Source organism: Hypomesus transpacificus, chromosome 3 (genome assembly GCF_021917145.1).
Source record: "Hypomesus transpacificus isolate Combined female chromosome 3, fHypTra1, whole genome shotgun sequence".
Taxonomy (NCBI): Eukaryota; Metazoa; Chordata; class Actinopteri; order Osmeriformes; family Osmeridae; genus Hypomesus; species Hypomesus transpacificus.
Genome location: NC_061062.1, coordinates 10,971,651 through 10,983,797, shown reverse-complemented (window position 1 = coordinate 10,983,797; position 12,147 = coordinate 10,971,651). Strand labels below are relative to the sequence as shown.

General features: G+C 43.3%; 1 protein-coding gene across 6 annotated transcripts in view; it reads right to left on the bottom strand.

Annotated features, from left to right (window-relative positions):
• Nucleotides 1-12,147, bottom strand: part of col12a1a (collagen, type XII, alpha 1a) — a 55,432-nt gene that overhangs the window by 11,964 nt on the left and 31,321 nt on the right. For all 6 annotated transcript variants that reach the window (XM_047045461.1, XM_047045452.1, XM_047045445.1 and 3 more), the window contains 17 exons: nt 11,790-11,932; nt 10,155-10,284; nt 9,920-10,062; nt 9,593-9,722; nt 8,883-9,002; nt 8,510-8,656; nt 8,194-8,310; nt 7,468-7,620; nt 7,132-7,206; nt 6,616-6,755; nt 6,294-6,417; nt 5,898-6,041; nt 5,574-5,738; nt 5,380-5,418; nt 5,147-5,285; nt 3,919-4,061; nt 3,285-3,394 (listed from right to left, as the gene is read on the bottom strand). In XM_047045461.1, the coding sequence (XP_046901417.1) occupies nt 3,285-3,394; nt 3,919-4,061; nt 5,147-5,285; nt 5,380-5,418; nt 5,574-5,738; nt 5,898-6,041; nt 6,294-6,417; nt 6,616-6,755; nt 7,132-7,206; nt 7,468-7,620; nt 8,194-8,310; nt 8,510-8,656; nt 8,883-9,002; nt 9,593-9,722; nt 9,920-10,062; nt 10,155-10,284; nt 11,790-11,932 (2,162 nt within the window). The remainder of the gene's footprint in view (nt 1-3,284; nt 3,395-3,918; nt 4,062-5,146; nt 5,286-5,379; nt 5,419-5,573; nt 5,739-5,897; nt 6,042-6,293; nt 6,418-6,615; nt 6,756-7,131; nt 7,207-7,467; nt 7,621-8,193; nt 8,311-8,509; nt 8,657-8,882; nt 9,003-9,592; nt 9,723-9,919; nt 10,063-10,154; nt 10,285-11,789; nt 11,933-12,147) is intronic.

The following is a 12,147-nucleotide window of genomic DNA, read 5'->3' as shown; positions in this document are numbered from 1 at the left end:
TGGTTGCATGGGTCATTAAACCTGGTTGGCCATGTCAGTGTAGAAGGGTTTAACAGAGGGCTTCTGAAGGAATACTCTGTCATAAACAGCCTACAAAGACAGAGTCAACGCTTGTGGCAAAGCATCAAATAGGACTAGACTGATCGAGAACCAGGATTATTTCCTCACTTGAGTTCCATGTGACTATTGTCCTCTGCTCTGTTCATTTCCAACAAATCTATGTGCACTGGCACTCACTACCCATTCAATCGTTTAAAGGAAAACTTGAGCAAGTGCAGGAATTTTCTTTAAGGAATAAAGCTACATTTGTGTAGCTCTCAGTACTGCTAAGGTACCTGCAACATGGGACGACAACACCAGCACAAAAACACTAATTTCTATATGATGACCACTAAACACAAAAGCCACCATGGTATATACAACCTTTATGAGTGGAGGAAACATAATCTCCCCTCTCTGTGTAGTGAAACACGTCTTTCTCCTTACCAGTAAGAAAAGCCCAACCCCTCTACCCCTTAACTGCAGTGCTTTTCTTAAGACCCCCACACCTGGTGTGAGGATATCCCTGGTGGGTAAGAAAGGGTTAGCGTCTGCTAAAGCCATCCCTGAGAGGTTTCCCACATGCTCCCAGTCACAGCAAGTCATCTCGACCTGGCTAACCTGTATTATTCTATGTCCACTGGCCCGGGGAGAAAGGCAAGCTTAAATCCGTCTGCACTCTCTAACATGCGCTTTGCTATTAAAGTATATGAAGTGCACCCTACATATTTTACAACACTTGGCAAATGGAATCACAGTAGTTCAAATGGGAGCACAGGTCAGACTATGGGGGTGGTTGTTTTGGTACTTTCTCAAGGAGACATCCAATCGTAGAATTGCCTTTTCACTGTGATAGTAAAGTAAAAAGATACAAGCATCGGGTAGATGCTTAGGTAGATATATGTAGGTAGATATATGTTAGTATATGACTAATTGTATTTGTCTGTCACAGACTAGTACACTTGATGTGTCTTTGAAGGAGTAGATACAGATATATGGACTGAGATGAAGTAACCCAATACCTTAAGGTAAACCTTTGAGTGTTTTCTGAGTGACAAATGGTTTTTGAGTCGTTAAGTCCAGCTGTCATTTGGGAATTCACTGGTGATTGGTGCCTCCCAATTGGTCAAAAAGGTTATTTTGCAAGCATTTAGAGGTCATTTTGCAGCAAGCAGGACCAAACCATTAAATACACACACAGAGACAACTAACCACACCAGTGGGTAGCCACAGTCCAAACCAGCAAAAAGACAAGTTGGTAGACCACTGCAGCACCATGTCCATAAGTAGAGAGTACTGAACCACAAACTACTTTCCAAATGCATATCCAGAGACCAGGCACTAAGACAGACACCAAGGCAGCAAACACACACAAACAACCACACACATATAAACAGGCTGGCACCAAATCATAATGCCCTGATGATGTAATTGGCAAGTCCAGGGTTCCATTGCCTCCAGCAGACCTCAATCAGTTGTCTCGCTGCTTCAAAGTTGTATTGAAAAGGCTTTAGCTATGGCTTTGAACTGATGGCTAGCATTTTTCTCAAAAGATGGAGAAGGACACACTTCTCTTTGTATTTGGGGGGTGGAAGACTTCAGATCTCACATCCAACTCCACCAGGGGAGGTATTTCAAATAGTATCTCTGTAAAAAGAACACGCTGACCTTAGAGCTGAATGCGAGGCAGATTTTTACTATTCCGAAAATAATTGAACACATATGAGACGTGTCGTGGTACATTGGAAACAGTCATCCTTCCCTTTGAGATGCATCAAGTATCTAGCAGTACAGAAATACACTGTCATTTATTGTTGAAACCATATTACCTACAGTTATGGTTTATGTTTGTAGTTGGGTTGAAGATATTTGATTTCCCCTTCAAATACTACCCCTGCTGTTCCACAGGGAGACTACAAAGTAGTATACTTATACTCATCTACTATGACGTATATTGCAGCTGTAATACTTGGCACATATTGTAGCATAACTCAATCTTTCTAGAAGAACAATAGCTTTTCAAACAAAACCAGAGGAATTCAACAGTTTTGGAATACAATCTTTGACTATGATGAATGAACCAACTTCTTATCTAATAGCTCTATCCACTGTAGAGGCCATCAAGTGATTTAAAATCTCAGTTGGCAAATCTAAGGGGAAGTGGATCAACTGGGACTGCCTATTGAGAGACAATTATGTTTGGAGAAAACAAGAAAGATGTCTCAATGTGTACAAGGATATTTTCTAATTCCCACTGGACTGGGGGTGGATTTCTACACCGTCCCCACAGATGTTTGGATTGTACCACAATTTCTAGGAATGTATCACAATTTGCAAACCCCTCTGGCCAGGAAGGTAATATCCTGCTTATTGAGAAGAAATGTGGATTCTACAAGTAAACTTATCAATAGATTGACCACATACTAGACACAGCAAAAATCCAGGTTTTCATTTGTCAAAGAGAACCATGACATATTCTACCACAAATTAGATTTAATTGCATGAGGAAAACCAAAATCAACACCACTCCAATCAAGTCCCATTCTAACACTGACAATCTGGGGCTCCTATTTGACCACTGCCAGGACGAGAGCAACTCAACCACATCAAACCTCCAATAGCTAACTGTAACCATTTGCACACTGGGCTAAGTTACCAAGGTCATCATTTTCCCCTCCAAACTCAGTTGGTGATTTTTTTAGTCTATTCAAAACATTTATCAATATAACTGCCTCTGGTCGAAGAAAACAAATCTAAACGGCAAATCATGAAAAGCCCTGAAGAGCCAGTACAACCTTGGCTTAGAGGGCACCCGGCTGTACTGTAAGATAGAACGCGTTCAAGTTTGTGAAAGCTGACAGAAACAGACGTAATTTAACTAGAATTGGATGTCCAAATACCATCACCAAAAGTCAATGGGATGTATAAATAATCCATGAAAAACATCAGCTGTTAACAGACCTGAGCGAAAATTTTTGCTCTCTCAACAAGCAAAACTCACTGATCATAGATGGTGATGATAACAAGATATTCAAAAGGGTTACCACCAAAAAACACATCCTCCACACAGAAATAATATACAGTTGCATATAATGACAGCAAGCCATCAAAATACTCAATCATTATGCCTAATTTGTATTAAACAAATTTAAAACGCAAATATCTGCTAGTCCCTTTGCCAAGCCTTGATCATGTCTTCATGTGGTACTTCAAACTGTTCTTATTTGACTTGATGTGATGTTTACCTTGTGGAAGCTCCCATGGAAAACTTTCTTCACTTGGTCTTCATTAAATGTGGCTCTCTGTTGCTCCCCTCGGGTATCCTTGTTGTAGAAGGTGATTGTCTTGCTGGAAGCTACAAAGATGCAAGAGTGTCTTTCGATTGTTATGGGGATAATTAGCATTTACTGCATTTATTAATAAAGGAAATAGGGCACAATTGGCAAAGGTGAGAAAGGGAAGAGAGGGGGGAAGAGAAAGATGGGTGAAGAGAGCAAGGATGGAGAGAGATAAATTGAGAAGACACTACAGGGGAATGGAAAATACCTCAGAAGTGAGTGAAAAATATATTTAAAAAACCATAGAGTGAACATGTGTTATGTACAACACTACCATATTCTTTAGCTTATAACTAGAATGGAAAATCCAGACTTTCATAGCAAAAACATTAAGAGTTGAACATGGAGAAAGCACCATAGAGTGGCTTGCAGATCTTATGGTAGTCTACGTTTCTAAACACCTATAGTAGGCAAATAAAGCAGAAGGGGGAAGTGAGGAGTTTGACAAAAGGACAGGAGGTGATGGGAGAACACAGCTGTTAGGCAGCCACACCTACTTCATCCCACTCCATCTGAGGGACAAAGCAAGATGGGTACTCACGGTTGACGGTGAGCCCAACCTCCGGGTTGTTGTTGCCGTCAGCGATCTGCCAGATATCAAAGGGCTCGTTGGGGGAGTCAGGGAGCAAGCGGAAGAGAACGATGATGGTATAGGATGGAGGAAGACCATCAGGGTGGATTTCCCTAGTAGGGGTTCAAACACATCAATCACTTACCCGAACTCTGAAGACACAAAGGAGGGTGTGTAAGGCAAGATCAAGATGGTCAACTTCTCCTCGGTTTAGAGAGGGAGAGATACTCTTAGATCTAGACTTCGTTTTGATGTCCCAACAGTCTATCGTGTAGGTTTTTGGAGAGTCCAATAGATAATCTTTGAGGAACTATGAGGTCAATGTAGAGTTTGGGATAATAAGGACAATCACGATCCACAAAGCGGTCTGTCAGACTACAACACAAGATCTTTTGTCATTGCAGGGATAGAGGAACCAGTGCTACAAAGATACAATGACTATGCTTGTGACTAGCTATAAACCGCACCGTAAACCCCTAACAAAGACCTAGAATATCGAATGTCACGTAGGCCACAAAACCCTGAAAATGGTTACCAGTTCTACAGAGTCCTCGAATAAATTACCCTCATATTGAAAGAGTTTTCTGTTCCTCTCCACTGCTGCCTCCAAGTGTTTCCATTTGTGCACATTAAGCGTACCCTCGCAGACACACGCAAAACGCAAAATACAAATCGTTATGGACAATTAGCAAAGCATGCTTGCGCCTAGCTAAGAAAGTGGAGAGTCAATCTGTGAGTTTCAGCAATTGCCTAAAGACATTTTAATGGCCTTTCACAAAGAGGTTTAGTTCCTGACCTCTGACTGCTTTGCTAGTTCCCACTATGGCATAATGTGGGAGAGGGAGCTGTATACTTTGAACCAAATCATTTTACTTTACTAACACCTCGTAATCTGCAAGCTGCAAAAACAAACAGGAATGGCTTGCTGTTTTGAGTGCTGGGCAGTGGGGGTGACTTAAGGCTGCAGAGGACTTTGAAAAACATTCTGAATAATTGAACTCGGCTGAGCAGTATTAAGGTACACAGGAGACAGGGAGGGCGCTGAACATGCATTTCAGATGTGTGGGCGGATGCACGCAAAAGAGCATGTTTCCATACATACACACACACACACACACACACAAGCATGACCTACTCATACTAAATTGCACAGCTACAGACAGGCAGGCAAACACCCACACAAACAAAGCCAACTTACTTGGTGGGTTGGGAGATGAAGGAGTCTTTGTGAAGCCTATAGGCAATGTAGCTGTTGAAGGAACCTGGTTCCATAGACACACCGTTCATACCAGCAAAGGTCCTGTCTGTGATGTTGAAGGCCTCCAGCATTCTGAAGCCTTTTGAGAGAAAAATTATAAGCATTCAAAACAGATCTTAGAGAAGGCACAATAAATATGCTATAAATATATATATATTTAGGCATATACTTACCAGGTGAGGTAAAGCCATTTATGTAAATCAAAGGACAAGCTGAAGAGAGGTGAAAAATCATTCAGTCAGTAAAAGGATAGAGATTTAGATGTGTTGATAATATGATTGCACTCTGATTGTCATTCCCTATTCCTATCTCTGTCTGAATTCTAATCTTTATCTAAATCACAATGTCATTCCAATCTCAACCCTACTGGAGGTGGCGGTTTCGCAGATAAAGGTGATGAGGTTGTCCTGGATCTTGGCGAAGGCGTCAAAGTCATCCACCACAAAGACATGTCTGTCACTGGGTTTGCTGCCGATGTTCCTCAGCTCGCTCTGGTCCACATCTGCCACGCCCACGACAAATACACTGAAGCCTGGGGCAAGATGGGAGAATACGGCCGAATGTTAGGGTACTGGGACTCACGGTTTAGTCAGGGAAGGGCAATAAGGGAAACATCATTTGGAAGTAAATCTCCAATCTTTTCAAGTTAGAGACATACAAACACACCCAGTGTCACTGTAAACATCCTTACCAGCGTGCTGCAGTGAAGAGGCACTCTTTTTGACCTCGTCCTGAGAGCGTCCGTCAGTGACCACCACCAACACCTTGGGAACGCTTCTCCTCATGCCGTTGTCTGAGGTAAACACTTTCTCACCAACGTGTTTCAGAGCAGCGCCTGAACAAGTAAGAATGAAGAGAAGGCATCGATCAGTTGAGATAACTGTAACACATTTGAATCTGATTGTAAGAAGCTGGATTTAATCACTTCGGATGTGATCTTCCTTCTATCTTTAAACAGAGCTGTTTCCAGTTTACAACTGAGATGTAATTCAAATCCTTTCGACTCAATTCAAATCCCAGATGGTTATTAATAATACTACCTAGAAATGGCTGATCTTACAGATGAAAATTGGGCGGAGGTCTGTACCTGTCTTGGTGTTGCCTCCCTTGTAGCGGACCATCTGCAGAGCAGACAGGACCATGCCCTTATCATGGTACGTGTTCAGCTTGAACTCTGTCTTGGCATCATCGCTAAACTGCACAAAAGACACCTGTACCCAGATAAAAGAGATACAGTGAGAGAGATATATGTAGAAAAAAAGTCAATCAATCAGAAAATATCATTAAAATGCTGGTGAAAGAAAACTATATTTTTACTATATTTTTTAATCTAGGAAAAACTACAAACAGTAATAAGTGCACAAGCACATCCACAAGTTTCTCAAAACATGCCCCCCAGAGCTACAAACCTGCATGCCGTTAGAGTTGATGATGTCGAAGGCTCCAATCATGTCGAAGACAAACTGGATCACCTTACTGAAGCTCTCATCGCCGATACTCCACGAGCCGTCAATGAGGAAGACCAGATCAGCCTTGGCACCTTTGCACACTGTGAGAGATGCAACAATACGTCGACAGTGCAACACCATGTCAGTGCTCTTTCTATTGTAAGACTTTTAGGACAGACACACTGACTTTGCACCTTCCTTAATGGGCCACTAAACTACCATTAGGGGCACAACCATAGCAATAGAGCTATTCTACAGAATATACATTGAATTAATGGGTACAGTTTTATGGTACATGTATTTAGGTACAATTGACACATTTATAACATGCATCATTTCCCAATTTTACTGACAGTCTCATCACTAGCATGAACAGATTTTGTCCATCTTTATTTAGTCTGAATGGACAGCACCTCAAGCATGATGCTGATCTTGTTGTTGCCAAAAGCATGCTAATGACCTCAGCCTCCTGCTTACCATCCAGTGCAGCCGGGATGGGGGGGGGTGGAGGTATGGTTGGGGGCATAATCGGGGGCACGGTGGGTTTAACCACTGCAAAAGAAAAAAACGTACCAACACACCCAGTCAATTTTTCCAATATCAGCACTTTCAGTGATCATGTAGCGTAGGTGTTTCTCTAGCGCATCACACCTGTGTGTCAGAAACCATACTAAAGCACCACGCAAGTTAACATACACCAATTCAAATTTAATCAATCTGAGTACAGACATACAACCATAATCAGTTTTTAACTTTATTTAGCAGACCCATTCACTAGTCCAAAGTGAAGTATCATGAGGAGAGATGTCTTACATGTCCTTTCCTTGACACTGACCCCTGGTCCCTCCAGGTTGGGGGTTTGTGTGTAGACGGTGGCATTGTACAGTGCATCAGGGGTAAGGCCATTGAAGCAATACTGGCTTTCAGATCCAGTAACGGTGATCTCCTGCGCTCCACTGTTATATGCTAGGGTACAGAGAGAAGAAGAGGGTGCATAAACAATAGTAGAAGAGATTAACTCAAACTGATGATCTATTCAGCTCATACTTCAATGACTAACGTTTGGTTAGTGATGCTAGAAAGTTGGATATATGAGCTGTTTTGGTCTCAATTACTATGAGACATACAGTAGCCATGGGCCTTGAGAGTATGTTATTCAACAAAAAAAATCTGAAACAAACAGGGAATTTGCACAATGGAACTAAATGTACTGCTACAATCTGGACTAGCACACACTAAACATTCTTCTAAGACTTACCATTCCCAGTGTTCCTTTTCTTTTTCTCCTATTTCTAACAGTTCTCAGCCCTCAGGGAGCTAGCTAATCCAGAACAGATGGATAAGTGGGCATGGAGCGATCGAATGATATACAGATTTATTTTTAGGCGCTTCAGACAATAACGCTTTTGTGATGGCATGCTGAATTACTTTCGACACTCATTTGACATCATCAGAGAGAGCTGTGACCTAGCAGCAGCAAGAACTGGTCAAGACCAAGCTTCTGTGGGATGCTGTGGGTATTGTGGGTAATGTACTCACAAACAAAAGGGTTGACTTTAAGCCTGTAGGAGGTGGCTGCTCTGTGGGGGGTCCACCTGATGCAGAAGCTGTCGTATCCAATGTTGTAGGTCTCCAGGTTAGCCACATTCAGGTACACTGCATGGGACAAGAAGAACTTGTCAACGCCTCATTAGCTCTCATCTTAACTCCCTTTGGGATCAAATTCGAACTCTCTAAGGGACCGGTTGCAGCAGTAAACTGGTCATCATGCTAATATATCCTAACTGAACAATCAGACAACAATCGTATTCATCTTCAACAAATGAACAATGTGATATAAACCAGTAGGGCATACATGTGGTTCCTTTTCCTTGCAGAGCCCCACTGAGGCCAGCGTCATACTGGGCAAACACCTTCAGGTCGTAAGTGGTTCCAGGCTGCAGGTTGTGCAGGTGGTGTGTAGTCACGTCCCCGACAAATACCTCCATGGACTGATCGGTACCTGGAGTGTCAATGACGCACAGTCAACACCAGGCAAAGAGGCCGAGCCAGTACTGTTGTATACAATAGCTAAATAAATAAATAACAACTTTACGATTGGAAAGTTTCAAAATGTGGTTCTCATTTTAACTTTGATTATTGCACTTATAGAGTCAAAAAGGGAAAATGAAAATCAAGACACCTAAGACTAAGACACCTGGATTGTCTAACCTCCCACTGTGTGTTACCTTCAGGCTGGTAGACCAGCTTGTATCCCAGGACTCTGGAGGGGGCCGCATCCCAGGACACCCTGAAGCGGGTGTACCATTCATCTGTCACACGGAGGTTTCTGGGCTCCAATAGACCCACTGTTGACCATCACATCGAGACAGTCAAATCAGTCTATTGTGTCTGGGTTAGTTAGGGTTTGTCTGGGTTACATCAGTTACAATAGAAATGAGGCATTCTGAACCCCCCCCAGCTAACCCAAAAACATGATTCTATTTGACAGTAGCTGAGGGGTAGGTACTGTAATATATTGTTTTGGACTGGCTAAAGCATGGCCATGTGAAGGACCACTGCTTGATATCAAGTGAACAAGGAAACGGCTTCAATTTCCTTTTGTTTATTGAAATTAAACTAAATTATGTGTTTGAGGAAATGAGAGGAGGTCAAATTTGAGGCTAGATCCCCACTGGAAACCAGCCATTTTGCAATTCTCTGGCATACACAATAGGCTGTCCTGGCTGAACATTCGAGGCCCAGAAAGAAAGTTACTATTGTTATGATCCACGATATTGATCAGTCTTTTATAATGTAAAAACCTACAACTACTGTGTGCCCTACTAATATTAGTGTATGTAAGTGTGTGAAATATAATATAATATGTGTTTGTCTGTGCTTGTTTGTGGTGGTTGTGGGTGGTTGTGTGTGTGTGTGCATGCATGTGTGTGTGTACCGGTGCGTCCATCTCCTGCAATGTCTCCCCCAGGCCCATCAGGGTAGACAGCCATCACTTTGATGTTGTAGGGAGTGTCTGGAGTAAGGTTCTGCAAGATCACAGTGTTTCTGTTGGCAGGAACAGTAGTCTGCAGGACACATAAGGAAAGTACAACATTAATGACTGCAAAATGCACTGGAATTTTAGCGATTATATATATATATATTTTTTTTTACAAGGTCCTACTGGCACATTGGCTCATTGTTTCAGTGCTAGAATAAAAAGTATGACCGTGTGTGTGTTGGGAGGGGAGGGGGGGGTTAGAAGGAAGGAGGGGCTACTTACATGCTCCTCAATGGGGTCCCCGGTGGTGGGGGCGTAGGAGATGCGGTACTGCTGTACAGGACCCTCCGCATGCTCCCAGGCCACCGTCAAAGTGCTGGTGGTGGGGTCATACACCCTCAGGTTCCTGGGCCCACTGCGGGGAACTGGGGATTGGACAGGTTATAACTCTGCAGTTAGTCTCCTACATATATGCCGAAATGTGACTCAAGCCGTTTGTGCTGTGGGTGTGTCTTACGTGTTGTGCCCTGGTCGCTGATTGAGGGACCCTCGCCATCGGCATAGATGGCCACCACATCAACGTTGTAGGGTGTGTCAGGGACCAACTGCTCCAGCAGGGTTGTGGTGGACGGTGCCTGGACCAGGACCTATAGAGACAAACACGCACGTACATGCAAACACAAGCACACAACACACCAGTTAAAACTGAGTGTAGCTGTCGGACAGAACATGTGTGTCATCACAAACAAAGGTACAGGCACGCGCACACACACAGCTGTTTGTATCGAACACCTCTAACAACTCTGCCTTACTCAGAAATGATTTGAGTTGTCAGCACTGAGAGAAAGACCAGTTTTCTTTGATCTGTAGGGGCCCCTCTGGAGAGAGTGTATAATAACACTGGCTAATGTGATGACAGGTGCTTACAGCAACCCGCCTCTTCCAGCCTCACATTCATCTTCATAGGAGGCCACCTGCTGTGTTTGAGTGTGTGCATGAGAGAAAAGAGACCGAGAGAGAAAGAGGGAGAGAGAGGGGGAGGAGAGGGACAGACAGAAAGAGGGAGGGGGAGGGAAGGGAGAGAGAGAGAGAGAGAGAGAGAGAGAGAGAGAGCGAGAGCGAGAGAGAGACGAGGAGGAAACGTTCAGATATCTGTGTGACCAAAAAAAAATGCCTTCCTCCTCTACCTGCTGCGTCCGTGTGCCAAATATCCATACACACCCCTCCCGTGCTTTACCTCCACCACCTTAAAGCACTGTTACCTTCTTATGGGTTTTCTCTTCACATTGTTGACAGCAACTTTATTTAATAGTTGAGATATCTTTGCCAGGGAAGTTAAGTTTCAGTGTAAGCAGCATTGCTTTCCTGGACAAAAACAATTATTACAAGCTGTCCACTAAAGCCTGTAATATATGACCCAAATTCCCTCATGTTAAATTTGATGGCGCTGTGTGACACTGGCCATATTGCTCCTGACGTGATGAGTTGGCTCGAAGTCTGACATGCTACTATTCCCAAAAGAAATAAAACCAAGAGCAGGAAGGAGAATATAAAATAATACTTCTCTTTCTATCAATAAAACAACACTGCATCACTCTTCAAAGTACTAGCAGTGTCTGTAGTTTCACAAAGGAAGGGGTCTTGTTTTGTCAATGTTCCTGGCAGATGTGGAATATTTGTGTGACATTGAGCAATGCTTTACAAGTTGTTTGTGGGGATAAGGAGATTTGTACTACACCCTTTCACGGAAGAGAAGTGGCCACATTGGACCAATATATATATAGAGAAGGGGTCAAATGAAGGGATTTCCATTTTAATCCACCTACAGTAGAAATTAAAAATAAGTTGTGAAAAGAGTCATTTCAAACCAAAACTGCCTAGGGAGACCGTTAATGTGGAGATCAAGCTGAACGTTCCTCAACGTTTCCACTCTAAAAGTCAAGTGTGGGGTTGTCCCCGAAAGTTCTTCTGAAATCCTTTAAGGTTAGTGAACTGTTGCTCGGGAGGCCACCCACATGCACCACCTCTCCTAACCTTTGAACCTTGACATGCACTTTGACATTAGGAGTGGTTCATTTGAGGTTGGGTGTGTGTCACCTAAGGTTTATCTAAGGGTGGTTTGTGTGTGTGTATTTGAGTCTGCGTGTCTCACCGACTCCTGGGGTCTGGTGCTGGTCAGGGGGGCGTAGGCTACCCGGTACTGCAGGACTGGGCCTGACGCCGCCTCCCAGCGCACATTCAGGGTGTTGGTGCTGGGGTTGAACACCTGGATGTTCTTGACAGCACTACGCTCCACTGTGAATAGAGACAGACAGGCAGACAGACAGACAGACAGGCAGACAGACAGACAGACAAACAGACAGAGAGAGAGAGAGAGAGAGAGAGAGAGAGAGAGAGAGAGAGAGAGAGGCAAAGAACAAACAAATAAAGGGTGAGATGGATATAGATGGAGAGATAAAACCGACAAACAGCAAGCAGAAGTAGAATCAATTGTAAATAAGACAAAACCC